Source organism: Camelina sativa, unplaced genomic scaffold (genome assembly GCF_000633955.1).
Source record: "Camelina sativa cultivar DH55 unplaced genomic scaffold, Cs unpScaffold00470, whole genome shotgun sequence".
Taxonomy (NCBI): domain Eukaryota; kingdom Viridiplantae; phylum Streptophyta; class Magnoliopsida; order Brassicales; family Brassicaceae; genus Camelina; species Camelina sativa.
This window is the reverse complement of record NW_010921704.1, coordinates 32,477-52,473: the sequence shown is the minus strand read 5'-3', so window position 1 is coordinate 52,473 and position 19,997 is coordinate 32,477. Positions and strand designations below refer to the sequence as shown.

The 19,997-nt window shown below is 34.3% G+C and overlaps 2 protein-coding genes across 2 annotated transcripts; one reads left to right on the top strand and one right to left on the bottom strand.

Moving 5' to 3' along the window:
• The first annotated feature begins 8,911 nt into the window (after nt 1-8,911).
• Nucleotides 8,912-12,443, top strand: LOC104773143 (potassium channel KAT1). The gene is made up of 9 exons (XM_010497709.2): nt 8,912-9,703; nt 9,796-10,011; nt 10,107-10,262; nt 10,371-10,428; nt 10,567-10,884; nt 10,994-11,233; nt 11,320-11,418; nt 11,500-11,718; nt 11,802-12,443. The coding sequence occupies exons 1-9, from the start codon at nt 9,525-9,527 to the stop codon at nt 12,351-12,353; spliced, it is 2,037 nt and encodes a 678-aa protein (XP_010496011.1). The 5' UTR covers nt 8,912-9,524; the 3' UTR covers nt 12,354-12,443.
• Nucleotides 12,444-15,386: 2,943 nt separating this feature from the next.
• On the bottom strand, nt 15,387-16,680 carry LOC104773149. The gene is made up of 3 exons (XM_010497721.1): nt 16,497-16,680; nt 16,052-16,408; nt 15,387-15,928 (listed from the first exon to the last, which is right to left on the bottom strand). The coding sequence occupies exons 1-3, from the start codon at nt 16,678-16,680 to the stop codon at nt 15,387-15,389; spliced, it is 1,083 nt and encodes a 360-aa protein (XP_010496023.1).
• Between the last annotated feature and the right edge of the window lie 3,317 nt (nt 16,681-19,997).

Sequence of the window (19,997 nt, the reverse complement as noted above, 5' to 3'; positions counted from 1 at the left end):
ATTGATTTATTAAAGACTCATAAGTTTTAGTATATTAATGTGTTATTTGGTTTGATGATTATTATTTCCTTCAAGAAAAAATGTCTTCTTCATAAAAAAACTTTGTTAATTTATCATTGACGTTGATTATACCATTTTATTAAATTTAGTGTTGAAATATATATGATTTATTTCAAAATACCATAGTATTAATTAGGTTTTAAAATTTATTATGACAAACCTAAAAATTGGACAATTGTTTTTACATATAAAAACTCTAAATGTCATCTTAATGGAAGATTTAACTGGAAAAAGTCTCTATCTGGTATCTAATATTGGACCCGTTAATAATGTGCAATGTATAATGTGGGGTACTGAATCCCAAGAAAGATCTAGATAACATATTTAACCAGAAAATTAATAATCTGTAGTGGAATAGACCAGCATGGTTCAATCTGGTCGTTAATAATAGAACAATCAAAAACATCTCCTCCTAAAATCTAAATTAATGACAAAAATACGTTGTTAAACGTCAACAAAATAGCTTTGGTTCTACTAACCAATCCTATACGGTTCATATCTTTTAAGCCCTAATAATCGAGATCGAGCTAGTAGAACTCGATGATCTTACATGGACAGAAATAAAAATCAGCTCCAATTTAGTTTGAAGAAGGTATAAAACCGGTTTAGGCCAACTGATTTCAAGACAGTCTTGGTGTTTCTCTACACCAGAAAACCAAATCGGTTATTGTGTGCGAACTAGACCGAATTAAAACCAATATTCTTAATAATTTCGCCGATCAGTTTATTTTTCCTAAAAAAAATTTCGATAAACCGGTTATTGCCGAATGCCCATTACTACCAAAACTTCTTGCCTCCCCCACAAAAAAATCTTTAAAACTAACTAACATATTTTTGGACCCTACACCACTCTTAGCATGTGACAACTTAACCAACTTTGATTTAAGCAGTTAACGTTAACAACCCCACTTGAACTAGGAAGACAACAAGTAGCAAACTAACGCTGTTAACGATTTTCCGGTCTCTTTTATAATGCAAATAATCATATATATTTCTATAGTAATTTCCTTTTAATAAAATATGTTGGATAACATTAATTAAATAAAAAAAACCAAAATAAATCACAAAATACCAAAATTTGAAAAGTGAACTTTTGCATGTTTCTGATGTATAAATAATAGGTCTGATCCTTCTATCAGAATGTTAACCTTTGACCCTTCTATCATACATGTAAAGCTCATTCTTTAGGACACCTGTTATTCAAAACAAAATTGATATTACATTTCTCTTTCAAGATTGTCTCTTACTCTAATGAAAGGCAGGTTCAAAAACTCTCCATTGGCCCTTGCAATATTTTGGCCACACTTTATTCAATTTCTTTCCAAAAAATATATTTCTATAGTGTGAGTTCGTGATATCTTTTACCATTTGTGAAAATTTCTATGATATAAAATAAAATTACGATTAGTTCTCCATAAGTTAGATCGGAATACTTAATATAGAACTATTTTGGTAAAAAGCCAATCAGAAATATAAAAATTAAAAATCTAGTTCGTGGCAATTATTCTATTTGAAATCTTCCATGTTTTATTATTGGGTTTTGTGCAAAAAAACCCTCCAAATGGTATTTTTTTGCAAGAAAACCCTCCATATCAAATAAATGCAGGTCAATACTACAATCTTAAAAGTCACCCGCAATATAACCCTCTTCTGTATCGATGACGTGTCACTCTAAAAATCTTGTTGTTTTTATGACAAAAAATGGCAACACATTCAGATTTTTTTTATTAAAAATTAAGAAAATAAGAAAAAAAAAATTGCAACTTCGTCTTCTTCCTATGTTGCATCTCTGCAAACAACACAATGCAAGTCAACTAAAAACCATAGCAAAAACGAATCCAGTTAATTACAAGCAATGTCTAGGGTTTGATTGTTTCCTTGGCAGCTTCTTCTTCCCCTGAATCGTGGAAGGTTTAGATGTTCCGCCGCCGTCGAAACTGAATAGCTTGGAGAGAACATCGCACATCACTCCGTACCATTCTCATGGATTTGGCTCTTTCGATGGACTCAATTAACTCTGGATCTGAACGAATTGGAGCATATGAAGGTGCATCCGAGGCAAAATCCGAATTGGAGGCGGTTATCAGGTGATGTCGGTGTGGTGGTTGCGGCGGAAAAAGTTGTAAAGAATAAGTGGGTTACCGAAAGCATTGTCATCATGTCAGTGGTGGAAAGTCCTCTCTTTAAACGGATGGTTGAGCCAAGTGGAGGCGAGGAGCTTGGTCGATGCGTAGCTCAGGATCGGAGACGACAAAGCGATAATTTTTTTTCTAAATTTTAACTAAAAAAAATCTGAATGTGTTGCCATTTTTTGTCATAAAAACAACAAGATTTTTAGAGTGACACGTCATCGATACAGAAGAGGGTTATATTGCGGGTGACTTTTGAAATTGTAGTATTGACCTGCATTTATTTGATATGGAAGGTTTTCTTGCAAAAAAATACCATTTGGAGGGTTTTTTGCACAAAACCCTTTATTATTTCTTCCTACAATGATATGGCTAGTGGTATTAATAACGTTTTTTTTTTTTTTTTTTTTTTTTTGGTATTTATAACGTTAACTCAAACTAGGACGTCAGGAAGGCACCAAACAAAATATCAACTAGGAATCATGAAAGATGCATTCCTATGGGCTCAAATCGAAACAGAAACAAACAAAAAAAAGATTGTAATAATTTAAAAATACAAATTTGGCGGAAAGGTTTGAGAATTTATACTCGGCATTCTATTCTAGCGAACGAAAATAAAAGTTTAGTCAAATAATTAGAATTCCCAAAGGAAAATTTATATTCGTGTACGAATGTGTATTTATTATAAACCATGATTTTTAATAAGGCTAAGGACCCTTTGTATCTTTATTCATATTTCAATGCTTTTATTTTCCTCGGCTCTCATTCCTATTGTAGAAAAAGTGTTTATTCTTTTCTTTTTATTTTTTGTCAAAAACAAAGCCGTTCCTAGGTACATATACCCCCATTATCACATGTGCATTCTCACAAATGTACAAATTATAAATATATATATATAGGCACAAACCTTTTTGTTAAAAATATTTACATATATAAGTATCTCTACTAAGATATCAATATAAATTAAATTACCAGTAAGTTTAGCTTAGCTAGCCTGAAGGAATAACCTATTGATGTCATTTTAAAATTTGAAATTAACTTTTACAATTTGGCTAAAACTCATAAATCATAAATTTAAAAGTATGATATTTTCTCTTAATTTGTGAGAAATGAAAAATGTTACACCATTGGAGAAATTCTCAATTATCAAAAGGGTTAGTAACCCGGGGCCACCGAAAGACGGACGAGTAATAAAGTGTCGCGACACACATGAAAAACCCACCACGTGAAGTTCTCTTATTGGTCTGTCTTCTCCAAAGTCGTAATAGTAATAGTAAATCAAAGTCAAAACACAACGAAGACATAACGCGTGCGAGTGTGTCCGACCGAGTCGAAGAGATTGTGTGTGTGTTTTTTTTTTTTCACATTTTAGAGAGCGTCAGTCAAAGTCGCTCGCTAGCTAGATTCGGTTGCTTCACGTGGAAACATGCTATTGGTTCACATAGCTTCTATTCTAAAACCAGAACAAAAGAACTTCAAAGAATTAAATTAAGAACACAAGATTAAAAGAATTACTCTTTTTTTTATTAATCTTTAGGAAAAATTACTCAAAACCTAAAGCTTTCTTTTGTTCTCTCTCAAACTCATAAGTTGTGCTACACATTAACACCTACTCATATATAAAATTATATTTTCAAAACACTTTTGGAAAACTAACTTTAGATGACTCCTAAAGAAAGTAAAACTAACAAATTTGATATGTATATTTAGATTCTCCTAAATATACTCAGCTTGATGTCCAAGCTACTTCAAGCTTATAACAACATTTTCCCCCTTAAGCTTGAAGACACATTCACTCACATCTTGAACTCCAATGAAGCTCCTTATTTCCTTGAACATAAATCTCCCAAGTGCTTTGGTCAATATGTCTGCCTTTTGTTCTTCTCCAAAAACAAATTTAACCTCTACTTGTTCATTCCCAACACACTCTCGTATAAAATGGTATCTCTTGTGAATATGTTTGCTTCGACCGTGGAACACCGGATACTTGGTTAACTCGATTGCTGACTTGTTATCAATCCAGATTGTGACCTTCTCACATTCCTTTCCTGTTATCTCGGCAAACAACTGTTGAAGCCAAATAGCTTGCTTTGCTGATTCTATGGCTGCCATGAGTTCAGTCTCACAAGATGATAGAGGCACAGTTTCTTGCTTTTGGGTACACCAAGTGATTGGACAATCGCCAAAGTAGAAGATATGACCTGTTGTGCTTCTTCCGTCATCCTCGTCAACATTATGCGAACTGTCAACATTATCCCACTAGTTTTTCATTACCAGAACGTGCAAAGACAAGACCGTACGAAGATGTTCCTCTCAAATACCTCAAGACCTGTTTTAGTGCTGCTCCATGTGATTCTCTAGGCTCATGCATATATCTACTCAAGACTCCAACACTATAAGATAAATCTGGTCGTGTGTGAAGTAAATAGCGTAGACACCTGATGGTTCTTCTATAATTTTGTTCATCAATATTTTCGCCTCTGGAGACTTCGACAGCTTCAGATTCTGTTCCATCGGAGCATGACAAAAATTGCAGTCTTTCATTCCAGTTTCCAACAATATCTTCTTCGCATATCTCTCTTGCTTCAGAACAATATCTCCTCCAAACTGATGTACTTCTATCCCAAGATAGAAGGTTAACTTTCCTAGATCACTCATATCAAATTTTGATGCCATCTCTTCTTTAAACTCTAGTATCAATTTCAGAGACAAACCTGTGATAAGTAGATCATCTACATACACAACCACAATGAGAAAATGCTCTGCTTCTTCCTTTTGATACAAAGATGGCTCCTTTAGGCATCTATGAAACTTCAATTCTGTAAGGATTTTATTAAGCTTGTTATTCCAAGCTCTAGGTGCTTGCTTTAACCCATAGATAGCTTAGTTTAACTTGTAGACCTTGTCCTCCTTTCCTAAGCATACAAACCCTTCTAGTTGAGTGACATAAACTTCTTTTTTCAATTCACCATGTAGAAATGCAGCTTTTACATCAAGATGATGTATTTCCCAACCCCTCGATGCTGCTAGAGCAATAATAAAGCGGATCGTCTCAATACGCGCCAAAGGAGACTTCGTCATAATCAGTACCATGCCTTTGAACGTATCCCTTTGCCACCAACTGTGCTTTGTACTTGTTGATACTTCCATCAGAGTTTTGTTTTATTTTGAATACCCATTTTAAACCGATAGGCTTGACTCCAACAAGAAGATCCACCAAATTCCACATCTTATTCCTTTCTATAGAATCGAGTTTGTCTCACGCGCTTCTGTCCAAACCTTTAATTCTCTAGCTTCACTAAAGCTCCACGGTTCCTCATTCATTGAAAATAAAAGACGTTCACCCTCATATTCTGTGGTATGAACATAATCATTTAAGTAAGCTGTGTCATGCTTGGTCGCGTGGATCGCCTTAACTGTGGTTGTAGCTCCTGCTCTGTTTCAACATTGGCATCATCTCCGCTTTCTTCATCTTCTGCATCAAGATTTTCTTCATTTTCTTCATCAATTACCACATTCTCACTTATATCTCGAGTGTTAGAATCAATTTCCTATGTTTCACCAATCTCTCTGATGCCTTTATTTCCAAATTCTCCCAAATGAATAACAAACTTCCCTGAGTCACTACATGTCTCTCTTTGAACCTAGTTCCAACTCCAACTTCTTGTTTCATCGAAAATTACATCTCGACTGATGATTATTTTTCTTCTTATAGGATCATACATTCGATAGGCCTTTGAACCAGGCTCTGTTCCTAGATGTACCAATGTTCTCGATCTGTCATCTAGTTTTCTTCTCCCAACAGCCTCTGTTCTTGTATATCCGACACAACCAAACACTCTCAGATGATCGAGATTTGGTTTCTTCTCTTTAAACATCTCATAAGGTGTGGACTTCTGCAATGATCTTGTTGATCAAGTATGTAGCGTGTCTTAATGCCTCTCACCAAAGGTAGTTTGGTACATCCATGTGTTTCAAAATGCTCCTGGTCATCTCCAAAAGAGTTCTATTACGTCTTTCGACAACTCCATTCTGTTGAAGAGAATATGGTGCCGTCAAATGTCTCTTGATTCCATACTTGTCACAATAGGATTGAAACTCATGAGATACAAACTCTCCAACTTTGTCCGTTCGAAAAGTTTTTTTATCACAGCCCTTGTTTCTTGTTCAGCAAGTGTCTTAAAGATTTGGAATTTCTCAAAAGCTTCACTCTTCTCTTTTAGCAAAATAGTCCACATATACCTTGAGTAATCATCAATGATCACAAAAACATACCTCTTATGAGCAGCAGTTGCAGGGGTGATAGGCCCACAAAGATCACCATGAATAAGCTCAAGACGTTGAGTGGCTCGGTAAGAAGTAGCTTGAGGAAAGTTTTTACTTGTTTGTTTCCCAGCGAGACATGATGCGCAAATCTCCTTATCCACATTGACTTTTGGTATGCCTCTCACTAGCTCATTATTGATCATCATCTTCATAGTCTTCAGATTAACATGACCCCAACGAGCATGCCACTTTGATGATTCTGTCATCGTTGCCAGCTGCAAACACTTAGAATCATCGACATCCAAAATAACCTTGTACAAGCGATTTCTTGACCTTGTTGTTTTCACCAGCGGTTTTCCTAGACGATCATACAACATTAATAGGTCATCTTTCATTCTGACCTCACACCCTGCTTCAGTAGTTTGACCAAGGCTTATTATGTTGCTTTTTAACTCTGGTATATAAAACACATTGTGTAGGACTTTCTTCACACCATCCTTTAACATGAAACGAATAGAACCTTTTCCTTTAATGTTTGTGCGGGAATCATCTCCAAACTTCACCATTCCTGTCACGTCTTCATCTAGGTCGACAAAGAATTCTCGATTTCCACTCATATGGTTGCTCGCACCATTATCAAGATACCACACATTTTCGGTGTCTAGACTTACTTCAAAGCCTTTAGGTTTCACCTTTTGCTCATTTAGATATACCACCTCATGCATCATAAATTTATCAGCTTCGTGTGTGTCTTCTTCCTCTTTGTCAACTACTTCCTGGAGTTTAAGCAACCTATCAGTGAAATTCGACGCATAGTGGCCCTGTTTATCACACCGATAACATGTTATTGTTGCTTCTCTCTCTTTATCACGTTCCTGTTTGTATGATCCACTTTGGTTGTAACCAAAGCGTCCACGGCCTCTTCCTCGCCAATAAGATCGTCCTCCTCTTCCTCTGTTGTTCCCATAGAACTCTTGTCAGGAATTCATATTGGCATACATAAGTTTGCCGTGATCTTCTTGTTGTTCCTCCTCTTCCTCATTGATTCTTTCTTTATATGCTTTTAATCTGCCAACAATGTCTTCAAAGGTTGTTGTGTTGAGGTCGAGGACTTGTTCAAGGGATGCAATAATGTGTATAAATTTCTTTCGTGGTAGAGTTTTAAGAAATTTCTTCACTAGTTTTGATTCTTCAATTGTTTCTCCAAGAGCCGCATATTTTGAAGAGATTTCAGAAAGTCTACCAGCAAAAACATCAATCGTATCTCCCTCCTTCATCTTAAGTCTGTCAAACTCAGTCATAAGAGTTTGTAATCTAGCTTCTTTAACTCTTTCAGCACCTACATGTCTCGCCTGTATCACATCCCAAACACCTTTTGAAGTATCATGTTCTCTAACTTGTAGTATCAACGCTTCGGGTATGGATTGAAATAACAGAGCAATTTCCATATTATTCTTTTCTTCATCTTTGTTCCCCGGATCTATTGTTTCCCATACCTTGTTCACCTTGAGAGCTATCTTCATTCGCATAGCCCAAACTGTATAGTTAGCAGAATTTAGCATAGGACATTTGACAGAGGAGGGTCCATCGTCCTTCGTCTTGATCGTCTCGTCTCTCTCATCATCACTCATCTCCTTCTTGACGATTTTGATCTTCAAAGCTTATTGTCTCCAACGATGGTGCTCGATCGATCACAAAGTAGCTCTGATACCAAATCTAGAACTAGAACAAAAGAACTTCAAAGAATTAAGAACACAAGATTAAAAGAATTATTCTCTTTTATTAATCTTTAGGAAAAATCACTCAAAAGCTAAAACTCTCTCTGGTTCTCTCTTAAACTCATAAGTTGTGCTACACATTAGTACCTCCTTATATATGAAATTATATTTCCAAAACACTTTTTAAAAACTAACTTTAGATGACTCGTAAAGAAAGTAAAACTAACAAATTTGATATGTATATTTAGATTCTCCTAAATATACTCAGCTTGATGCCCAAGCTACTTCAAACTTATAACAACATCTATAATGCTATATGTTTGTGTTCAGGTTAAATAATCTAAGTTTCTCCCCATGCACAAAAATATTAAAGACGGTTAATCAAAATGAAGAGAATATAGCATGGAAATCTAGTGAGTCTTTGAAAGTAAACTTCCAACTTTATGGTGCAAACTTCCAACTTTATGGCTATTTAGCAAAATGAAAACAGTAAACTTATGATTGGTTTTGAGGACTAGAATAAAGAGATGGACATATACTTTACGATGAGAAAATAAAACTTTTTTTCTTATTAGAAAGAAAAAAAATTATACTCTGACCCCTTAAATATTCTGTCAAATGTCATTTTATTTTCTTTAATTTATTTGCTTGGCCCATATCTGGATTCCTGAAATGAACACACCATAATTTTCATGCCCATTTTTGTCCTTCCATTAACACCAAACGTACCTTGCTTCCTTTTATATATGCGTGTCTCTCTACTCTCTATATATCACTCCCACCTTCACCCCTAAATGCTAAGAGAGTGGACATCACACCATTGTCATTGATCTCATCAAGTAAAAATATCCAACAAACCAGATTGCGTTTGCCCTTCTTCTTCTTCTTGTTTCTCATTAGAATCTTCTATTTCCTGTCTAAAAAAAGAAAGAAAAAATATGATGATTTCCACTGCAAAAGCTCAATGTTTGCCACTCAAATTCTGCCTCATGTCTCAAGATTTTTGATTCCAACTCCGCGATTTACGCCTTTTCTTAACCATTCCTTTGCTTCTTGCTTTGAAACCATATTGGTTTTGCAGTGTTAATGGCGCACTGAGTCTGCCTAAAGCCGTTAACCTTTCCTTACCAAATTTATTATTTTCTCACCCCAAAGAAAAAGAAAAAAAAGAAGATAACAAATGGGTCAGAGGAGCAAGTTGCCATAAAGGTCCCAACAGAAGAAGAAAAGAGAAGTTTCCCCGTGTCAAATTGTCACAAGCTTCATCACTATTTATAACTACCTTACCAAGAAGAGAAGCCTAAAAAGCCATAACAGTTTCTTTTTTTTTCCAAAGAGATCATCGAAAAATATGTCGATCTCTCGTACTCGAAACTTCTTCGAAAGATTCTGCGTCGAGGAATACAATATTGACACCATCAAACAGAGTAGTTTCCTCTCAGCTGATCTCTTACCATCTCTTGGAGCAAGAATTAACCAATCCACGAAGCTCCGTAAACACATAATCTCTCCTTTTAACCCACGTTATAGGTAATTTGCTCATTTCTAGACTCTTTCTTTAAGTATTTAACTACTCTGTTTTTTATATACTCTGTTTTTAATCCTCTGTTTTGTTGAAACAGAGCATGGGAGATGTGGCTAGTCTTTCTAGTTATTTACTCAGCTTGGATTTGCCCATTTCAGTTTGCTTTCATCACCTACAAAAAAGACGCGATCTTCATCATCGACAACATTGTTAATGGCTTCTTCGCCATTGATATTATTCTCACCTTCTTCGTCGCTTATCTCGATAGCCACTCCTATCTCCTAGTTGACAACCCTAAGAAAATAGCAATAAGGTTAGAAAAAAATATTGCTTTTGAAACCCTTTTATTTTAAGTGAATCAGAATCTCAAAAAAAAAAAAACATATTTGAAAATTGTAACATGTTTAGGTACCTTTCGACATGGTTTGCTTTCGATGTGTGTTCCACCGCACCATTTCAGCCACTGAGCCTTTTGTTTAACTACAACGGAAGCGAACTAGGATTCAGAATTCTCAGCATGCTCAGGTTATGGCGTCTTCGACGAGTTAGCTCGCTGTTTGCAAGGTTTGTTTAACACAATGCTAACTAAGAGAAGAGACCATACTCTTCTTAGGGTTTGATCAAGAAAAGTGCTTACTCCAATCTCTAACTAACTCTTTCCTTTTGTTTTAGGCTTGAGAAAGATATACGTTTCAACTATTTCTGGATACGATGCACAAAACTTACTTCGGTTAGTTCCAAAACAGAGCAAACCTAATCTCATGCATTTATCATAAAGCAAAACAGAGTAGACCCTATTTGTGTTTTTAAATGGACACCATATTAAAAGCTAGTGACTTACACCGTTACACGTGCTTGTTCATCTCAGGTCACTTTGTTTGCTGTACATTGTGCTGGATGTTTCAACTACCTGATTGCAGATAGATATCCTAATCCAAGAAAGACATGGATTGGAGCTGTGTATCCTGATTTCAAATCAGCAAGTCTCTGGAATAGATACGTGACTGCTCTTTACTGGTCAATCACGACACTAACCACCACTGGATACGGAGACTTGCATGCTGAGAATCCAAGAGAAATGCTTTTCGACATCTTCTTCATGCTGTTCAACCTCGGTTTGACAGCTTACCTCATTGGAAATATGACCAACCTTGTCGTTCATTGGACTAGCCGAACCAGAACCTTTGTAAGTTTTGATCACTTCGCTTTATTTAAATCTAGGTATGTTCATTTCGGATAAAAGATCAGGTAATAACGTGGCGTATACTCAAGTTTGTATGTCTTGTGTTTAACAGAGGGATACAGTGAGAGCTGCTTCAGAGTTTGCTTCAAGAAACCAACTCCCACATGACATACAAGACCAAATGTTATCACACATTTGCTTAAAGTTCAAAACAGAGGGATTGAAACAACAAGAGACCTTAAACAATCTACCAAAAGCTATCCGGTCAAGCATCGCAAACTACCTCTTCTTCCCCATTGTTCACAATATTTACCTCTTTCATGGAGTTTCACGTAACTTCCTCTTTCAACTGGTAAAATTTTATTATACTCTATTAAGTTTTAGTAATATTCAAAATCAAAGAGGTGATCAACTCCATGTTACCATTCCATGTTCTAGGTTTCAGATATAGACGCTGAGTATTTCCCACCTAAAGAAGATATTATTCTACAAAACGAAGCGCCTACAGATCTTTACATTATGGTGTCAGGAGCAGTGGTGAGTTGATTATATCAGTTATTCGTTAAAAATTGTAATTAAGAGCGGAGGAAGATTTGTAACATTGTGTTAATTGTGCAGGACTTCACGGTCTACGTTGATGGACATGATCAGGTTCAAGGGAAAGCAGTTATTGGAGATTCCTTTGGAGAGATTGGTGTTTTATGCTATAGACCACAACCATTCACGGTAAGAACAACCGAGCTATCTCAAATTCTACGGATAAGTAGAACATCGCTGATGAGCGCGATGCACGCTCATGCTGAAGATGGAAGGATTATAATGAACAATCTATTCATGGTACGTGAGTTTTAAAATCAGATATGCTTGTTGGAAATGTTTTATGTAGTTCAAAAAGTATTAGATTATATAAAAACATGCAGAAACTTAGAGGACAACAGTCCATAGCAATAGATGATTCGAATAGTGGTCAAGAAAACAGAGATTTCAAAACAGTGGGATGGGAAGAGTGGAGAGATTCAAGAAAAGATGGCTATGGTTTAGATGTTCATGTTACGATTCCGACTTCCGACAATGCTCTAATGGATGCAATTCACAAGGGAGATACCGAATTGGTTAAGAAGATACTTAAAGAACAAAAGTCAGAGAGTGTCAAAGAGGAAAGATTAAATAGTGAAACAGCTGGACGAAGTTACGCTAACGTTTCGCTGAAAAAAGATCTGTATTGCAGCTCAAGCAACCAAACTATCAAGCCAAGTAAAAGAGAAGATAAGAGAGTTACAATCCACATGATGTCACAGCGCAAGAATGGGAAGTTGATACTCTTACCATCATCCATTGAAGAGCTTTTAAGACTTGCAAGTGAAAAGTTTGGAGGCTGCAGCTTCACAAAGATCACTAATGCGGACAACGACGAGATTGATGATTTAAATGTGATTTGGGATGGTGATCATTTGTATTTTTCATCAAATTGAGTTTGAAAACTCGACATCATTTATAGAGCATGTATATGTGTGCAGGTGATGTATTATTACTCGGATTCATAGAAAAGTTAGATTATCAAACGCAGAGTCTACAAAACTAACATTGGTTAGTAACTTATGAAAATTCTATGCAGAGTCATCTGAATGTGATGAACCGATTATGATTGAACTAGCTCGACATGGTTATCAAGAAACCTAGATCGTCTCCAACTCGTTTAAGAGGCATATAAGCCTGATTTTTCTTTGAGAAAAAAGTTTGTAGGTATACTAATATTTTTGACGTACAAATTTGAAATAAATATTCATTTTTTTTAAACTACAATCTGTGCAATTGTTTATATCTATATCTAAACAACTTTACAATTAACTAGGAAAGTTACCCGCACAAGAATTAAATAACCAAAAAATATCAAATTAATATCCTATTTTCAAATTAGATTTTTGTTCTTTTTAAAAATGTTCTAAATTGAAATTATTTTTGTATTTTAAACTTTTAATCGCACATTTTGAAATGGACAATGAAAAAGAGTATTTAATAAAATGTTTATAAAAGTCTTATATATATGTAAACTTCTTAAAAATATTTTGAAGCCCATTTGCAAATTTTCAAGAATTTTATGAGTCCAATACATATTATGTGGTTAATTAAAATTAGGTAGAATTTGGGTCAACATAATTTCTAATTTCGTTTAGACCATTAAGAATAATTACAAAGCAACCCATTAAAGAGTTTCTAGTATTTGATCATACAAACTTTCAAAATAATTATAAAGTTTACATATACAAAAAGCTTGTTAACTAATGTGCCTTCAGCTTAAACTCCTCAAGTTTACCCTTCATGCTGCATTATGTGCTTTATGTAATAACGTCCAGCAAATTCCGAGCTAAAAAATTAGAAAACACATTCATAAGTTAAACCCTAGCATGATACACTACTTGATATTTATGAACATTAAAAACTTACATAGCCTTGTGATGCTAAAGTCCTTCAAACTCCGGTTTTATAAAGATCTTGGAGGAGGCCAATGTGTTTACAATACACGGTTCACCTAAGGATGTTTAAAGTGTTAAAAAGTGTGCTAAATGAGTATACAACCTAGTCGTTAGCATTTGTTCAATCTAGCAAGTTCTATTAATAGTACATACCTTCATACTCTCCAACCCTCCAAAAACGCAGTACACAAAACACCGGTTCAGTTTGATATGTGAGATGGCATCCAGATGACTCCCATGAAGACATGAAAAGGTTAGCATAGTAATTCATTTCACGACACTTTACAGTTTCATTCCTACAGATGAATATACTTGTTACATTCTATAATAAAGACAAACTTATAAATTTTAAAATCAGTAAAGATGGAATAAATGTGTCTTACCTGCCATTTAATAATGTCAAAACAACTTCATTACCACCATCTCCATTTCCATGATTTCTCCTGTCCTTCACATCTACTACAGATCCGCAAACATCTATTTTTGGAAAAATTCAGTAATTTTCTTTACAATGTATATCTCCAAAGCTTTTTAACATTCACATGAAACTATTTTTGTAAAAGTTCAATTTGTACTTTTCTATTGGAGGAACCAATACACAAAGTTCCAAAATTCTTTAAAAGTTTCTAGATAACTCAACAGAAAGATAGTAAAAAATTACAAACAAATTTAGAAAAATGTACCGAAAGAGATGTGATGATTGATCCTTCCACGATATATATCATCCAAATATTCAAATCGGAACTAATTTTTGGAGTTGATCGATTCGAGCAGGAACATAGTTGAATCATCCGTAAACTTGATCTAAAAAGGATGATGAGAATTCCTCTCCCTGAGGGTTGGATTCATGATTTGGAAATTCCGAATTTCATACCATTCGCCCTCGTCGATATACTTCCGGAGCTTTTTAAGTATAGTTGGGACAAAGGCGACCTCAATCGTGTCACCCTTCAAAGTTTGTTAATCATTGTGTAAGTAATCTATTATATAAACACTACTAAAATAACAAATATATGTAAAATTGACATTTGATTAACGTATCTTCCCTTTGTATCCACAAGAAGAAGAACACGTTTTGTGAAGAATTCGGTGACATGCCAAGAATTCAAGACTTTAGCGTGGATACACCAGTTCGTTCTTCTTCGATGAAGATCAGAAATGTAATCGATTCTCATGATTTTACCAAATTAGGATTTCTTCCTGTTTCTTCTCTGTTCGAAGACGAAAACGGGATTCTGGATTTGTAAGAATACAAACAGTCACGATTAAACGTAGCGTTGCGTCTTAATCGTTTTAGTGTCTGATATTTTTTATTTTGAATATTTAACATTTTTAATATTAATAATTATGATTATAATTACAGATTAGAGGTATTTTTATAGTCAGTATATTTGATGTTAAATTATTATTACAATGTACTAAGAGTTTATAATTAAGAAATACATTTTATGATACAGCAAAACTATTCATTTGCAAAAAACATTATTGTAACTAATTTATCTTATCAACATCGTCATTTCATGGTCTTAGAATATCTCTTTCACTAAAAATTTTTGGATCAGTCCTCCTAGTAGTTAATATATAGACATTATAATACAAATAACAATTATTTAATTTCATACAACATTGTTGATAATAATAACAAATTGATTTTATTCAATATGAAATTCTATATCCTAATTTCATAGCAATCTTATCATTTGTGATATGTTACAGCAAAAAATAATATTGAGGATTTTGGCAAATTTGTAATGTTAAATCTATTCTTTTGTTATATTTTGAAAACATCTTTGATCTTTTTAATTTTTTATAGTAGTTAATATGCTAAGTCATCACGTCCGCTTGTATCCGACGTTTCAATACTATCAGAGCTAAGATATCGTCTCTCTTCACCTGTAAATAAGAAATTTTTAGAATTTTTTTTTATGTTTTTAATATTAGAATTTTTTAAAAAAGAAAATTTTCATATCCTATTTAATTTGCAAACCTGGAAGCTTAGTAAGCATAAACTAATTTATCTTATCAACATCGTCATTTCTTGGACTTTTGAATAGCTCTTTCACTAAAGAAATTTGGATCAGTCCTCCTTGTAAAATGCTCTCCGTAGATTTCTTTAACTATTGCTTCAATAGGATTTTCACTTGTATTAATTAATAAATCATCCGGGATTTCTATCTCCACATCCCCATTATCTGTCTCGTTAATTTTGCTATCCCCGATATCAAGAAGCCACTTAGAAAAAGTAGCAAGAGCACCCGCATCCATACTATTACATGCCTTGCGAAGTCTCAAATTTTCGGTAAGTTTAAGAACTTTACAACTATTCCAAAGAACATATGAGTTGATAGATGCTATAACTATCGCTACCCTTCCTCCTTCCGTAATAAGTGGTAAAATCTGTCTAAAATCACCTCCTAACACAACAACTTTACCTCCAAAAATCTGGTCACACCTCATGATATCTCGCAAACTCCTATCTAAAGTTTCGTAACAAAGCTTGTTCATCATTGGAGTCTCATCCCATATTATGAGCTTTGCTTCTCTAATTAAATCAGCAAGATCAGATTCGACATCTATCGAACACACAAAATATTTATTAAGATTGATTGGAATACCAAATCTTGAATGAGCTGTTCTACCACCTTCCTAAAGCAAAGAAGCTATACCACTTGAAGCAACATTAATAACAATATTACCTTTAGACCTTATATCAACACCAAGAATAGTCCACATAAAAGTTTTTCCAGTACCACCAAAACCATGGACAAAAAACATTCCACCTTGGTTGTGATTCACAGAGTGTATAATTTCTTCATACACACGTCTCTGCTCATCAGTTAGCATAGGTAACAACTTATCGTACAATTCATGTTGTTTTTGAGGCTTATATATTCTCTCATCTGCGATAAGCCTATTTACTCCTGTGTTCATTATACTATCATCTGGTTTAGGCATATTCTCGAAGGCCGTAAGAGACGTCCCATTCGATCTTAACATAAGTTCTATTTCAGTTAAACATATATTTTCTATCTGAGTCCGTGACAACATTAGACCTACCACAATAATTTTAATACACATTATTATAATGTTTTCTTTCGAAAATGGAATATTTTCATGAAAGAAAATAAGTTTATGAAGTACCTGGATCGTTCATGTTTCTCCTTTCTTTAAACAAAATATCCTCACACAAGATGTCTTTCGTTTTATTCCAAACTTCAAGAGGACCAGTTAAACTCTTTGTATGCAGAAGGATCGCAAATAACTTCCTTAAAAATTCCCCAAAACACCATTCACCTGCTTCATTAATAGCTGCAATGTACTCCATATCGTCATCCAATAATCCCAATTCATAGCAAGCTTCTTGGAAATCCTTATAAAGTACACCATTGACTGTTTTTAAATAGTCAAAGCTTGTTGGTCTGGAATTTTATTAAGCAAAACTCGCAAGTAATATGCTTGTCCTACAGAAGGCGGTACATACGTAATTCTGCCTATTGCAAAACTTTTCCGTTTCTCCGACCTTGGCTTCCAAAGTTTTTCTCTCCTATTCCACACAAATTTAGTTGGAAATTCAGCACACGTGAGTTCTCTGGCCTGGGGATAAATCTTGTTGCATTCCATCCAGCCCAAAAATTTAGAAGTTCTATTTGTTGTACGGTGCAAAACATCTTCTATTGGATCATCCTCGTTGTAAATAGCCAATTCTTCTCCTGGAAGATGAAACGGGAGTTTTTCTACGGCTGTAGTACGATAACAAATCGGGAAAGCAAAAATTCGCTAAGAAGCCTCACATGCAAATACATACCTAAAAAGCTTGGATTAGTTTGACACGTTCTTAAAATGTTTTAAAATTGCAAATAATTAAATATGAGAATGTTTGACAATTCGAATAAGTTGTTACCTGCAATTGAAAAACTTTTTTTATTTCATTATCCTGATCTTCTTCTCCTACTTTGGCTCTAACATAGTCCGGACCTTTAGTGATGTACTTGAACAAATACTTTACTGAACGTGTCTGGTTGCACCACTCAACATTTATATGAGCACGAAAACGGAGTGATAAATCACGATTATAGAGAATAACGTAACTATTATCGTATTGAAAACCCCTTTTTCCACAACTCTCCCATCGTTTCGTCGTCTATTTATTGGATAACCAGCATCGTCGACAATAGTATTATCCATGAATGGTTTTGGGAAGAATTTGGTGCATTGCCCATTATTCATGCAGACACTATCTCTGTTCATTAGACCACACGGACCATGGATCATCACATCAGAAACAACTTCGTATAAATACTTATCTACCTCTTTATCAGGAATTTCAGCGCTTATGAATTTATCAATGTCGTCTGTTGTACGCATCTTATTGTCTTGGTGTAAAAACAGAATCATGTGCGCAGGAGGCAGACCCCTCTTCTGAAATTCTATTATATACATCGCTGAAATTTTTGAAAACAAATTTTTAAACATTAATAAGTTACATTTTCTGAAGTTCTATTGTATACATCGCTGAAATTTTTAAACATTAATAAGTTACATTTTTGAAAGACTAATATAAATAATAATAAAATAATATAATACGTACCAGAATTTACGATACCGAAAGTTTTTTCCATTTTCACTTGGTCCATTAATCTATCAAGTTTTATCTTGAAAACTCGACTACATATATCAGGTCTATCTTCTTTACTAAGACGATGCCTTTCTAGATAACGATCTATTTCAGGCCACCTTGGGTTGCACCTAAAAGTTATCAAAAGATCAGGAAATCCATAATACTTGCAAGTAGCCATGGCGTCTAGATAATGTTGCATCATATATCTCTTTCCACCTGTAAATGATGACGGAATAAATATTCTTTTTCCATGTTTTGCAAGATCTTCATGTTCTTTTTCAGCAGCTTCAATTATCTTATCGACTCTTTCAGTTTGGAGTTTGCTTTGGTTCATCCAAACGTAGTTCAACCTGTTTGACTCGATAGTAGTGAATGCTTCGACAAAAAACTGCTGGAATAATTTGCCTGCCATAACAATAGTCGAAGACTCTTGATATCTTTCAAATATTCTATACGCATAAAATTCCCTCATGGTGACTGTTTTCCTTTTACGTACATGGGTATCCACGAACCCTATATCGATGCCTAATCTGAAACCATCTTCACCATAACGGAAGAACAATGGGTACTGTTATGAAACTTACTTGTAATCAACATCCGTAACATCAGTATCACAAACTCCACAACTATAAAGTAAATCTTTTCCAGTTTGAGTTTCTGGTGGATACGGCTGCACCTTCTTATTGCAAACTTTACAAGCAATATAATACCATTTAGGCAACACTTCAACAAAATAAATTATTGTCGCGATTGTCCCACATGATCGCACCTGTAAAGAATAAATCAAACGTTCGTTCTCCCATAGATAATTCAGAAACAATTTAAGTTTCACGATATCAATTTTTCTATTGAAAATTACCTCAAGTGCATAAACGATTTGGTCCATAGTACTCTTTTCGTTCATAATGAAAAACTCCTCATATAATGTCACTTTTGGTTTTTGAGGACTTGGATCATCATCAAGATGTATTAAATCAACAACATCAGTGGGCAACCTGTAAAGTTATGATAATAATAAGAATATGTATACGAATATAGCATGCCTTCCAGAATAACATAGAAGGGATATATATATATATATATACATAATATATATATACTTACTTCTTTCGAAACGCGTCTACTTCAGACATGACTGGATTTATCAGAATGTCTGTAGAGTTAAACGCATTGGAAATACTATAATTCCCTGTAACGCGTATTTCATTGGCAACGTTAGATTTGACAATCATAAGCGTTAAGATTTCTTCTGAAAGTTGGATATTACCTTTCCATTCCTTCAAGCATGCAGATCATATTACACAAACGACAACAGTATCTTGATGTTCTTTTATTTGTATATCAAAGTCCTTTGCAAGATCACCCCACACCGTACAATTTAACCGGGTTCCACTATATTATGAATGCATGAAATAAGAATAACAAATTAGATATGATATTTCAAATTAATTTTAATTTTTAAAAATATTTATTAAGGATTCTTACGTTAAATCTTGCAAATCGAAACTCAATTTGATATTATCCTTCCCTTTCGTTTTGACGCTATCAAGATTTCTGACACCGACGATCTGGCCGATTACATCTACAAAAAAACATATGAATTAATTTTTTTTCACGTAAAATTAATTTAAAAAAACGAAGTTAACAACTCACCAAACAATACATTCTTGTCTAATTCTCTAGCCAAGATAGAAGTAAAAGTCTGAAAATATTTTTCTGGAACACGAACTGGGAATTCATCAAATGGTTTCACAACAGTGGTTCTATAAAAGATGATTTTAAATCCCAAAGAACTTGTCTTATAACTACTATCATAATCTACTAAGCTGAATGTATCAACTATTTTAGACTTGCCGACAGCGAGTTGGTTCTGAAATCTGCTGACCAAATCATCCTCAATAGATGCATGTATCCTTTTACCCTATATATAACGATTTAAAGTTATTAAGCTATTATCGAGATTCACTAAAAATTTCATAGAGAATTCAAATTAACATCACGTTTTAATATTTTATTAAAACTTA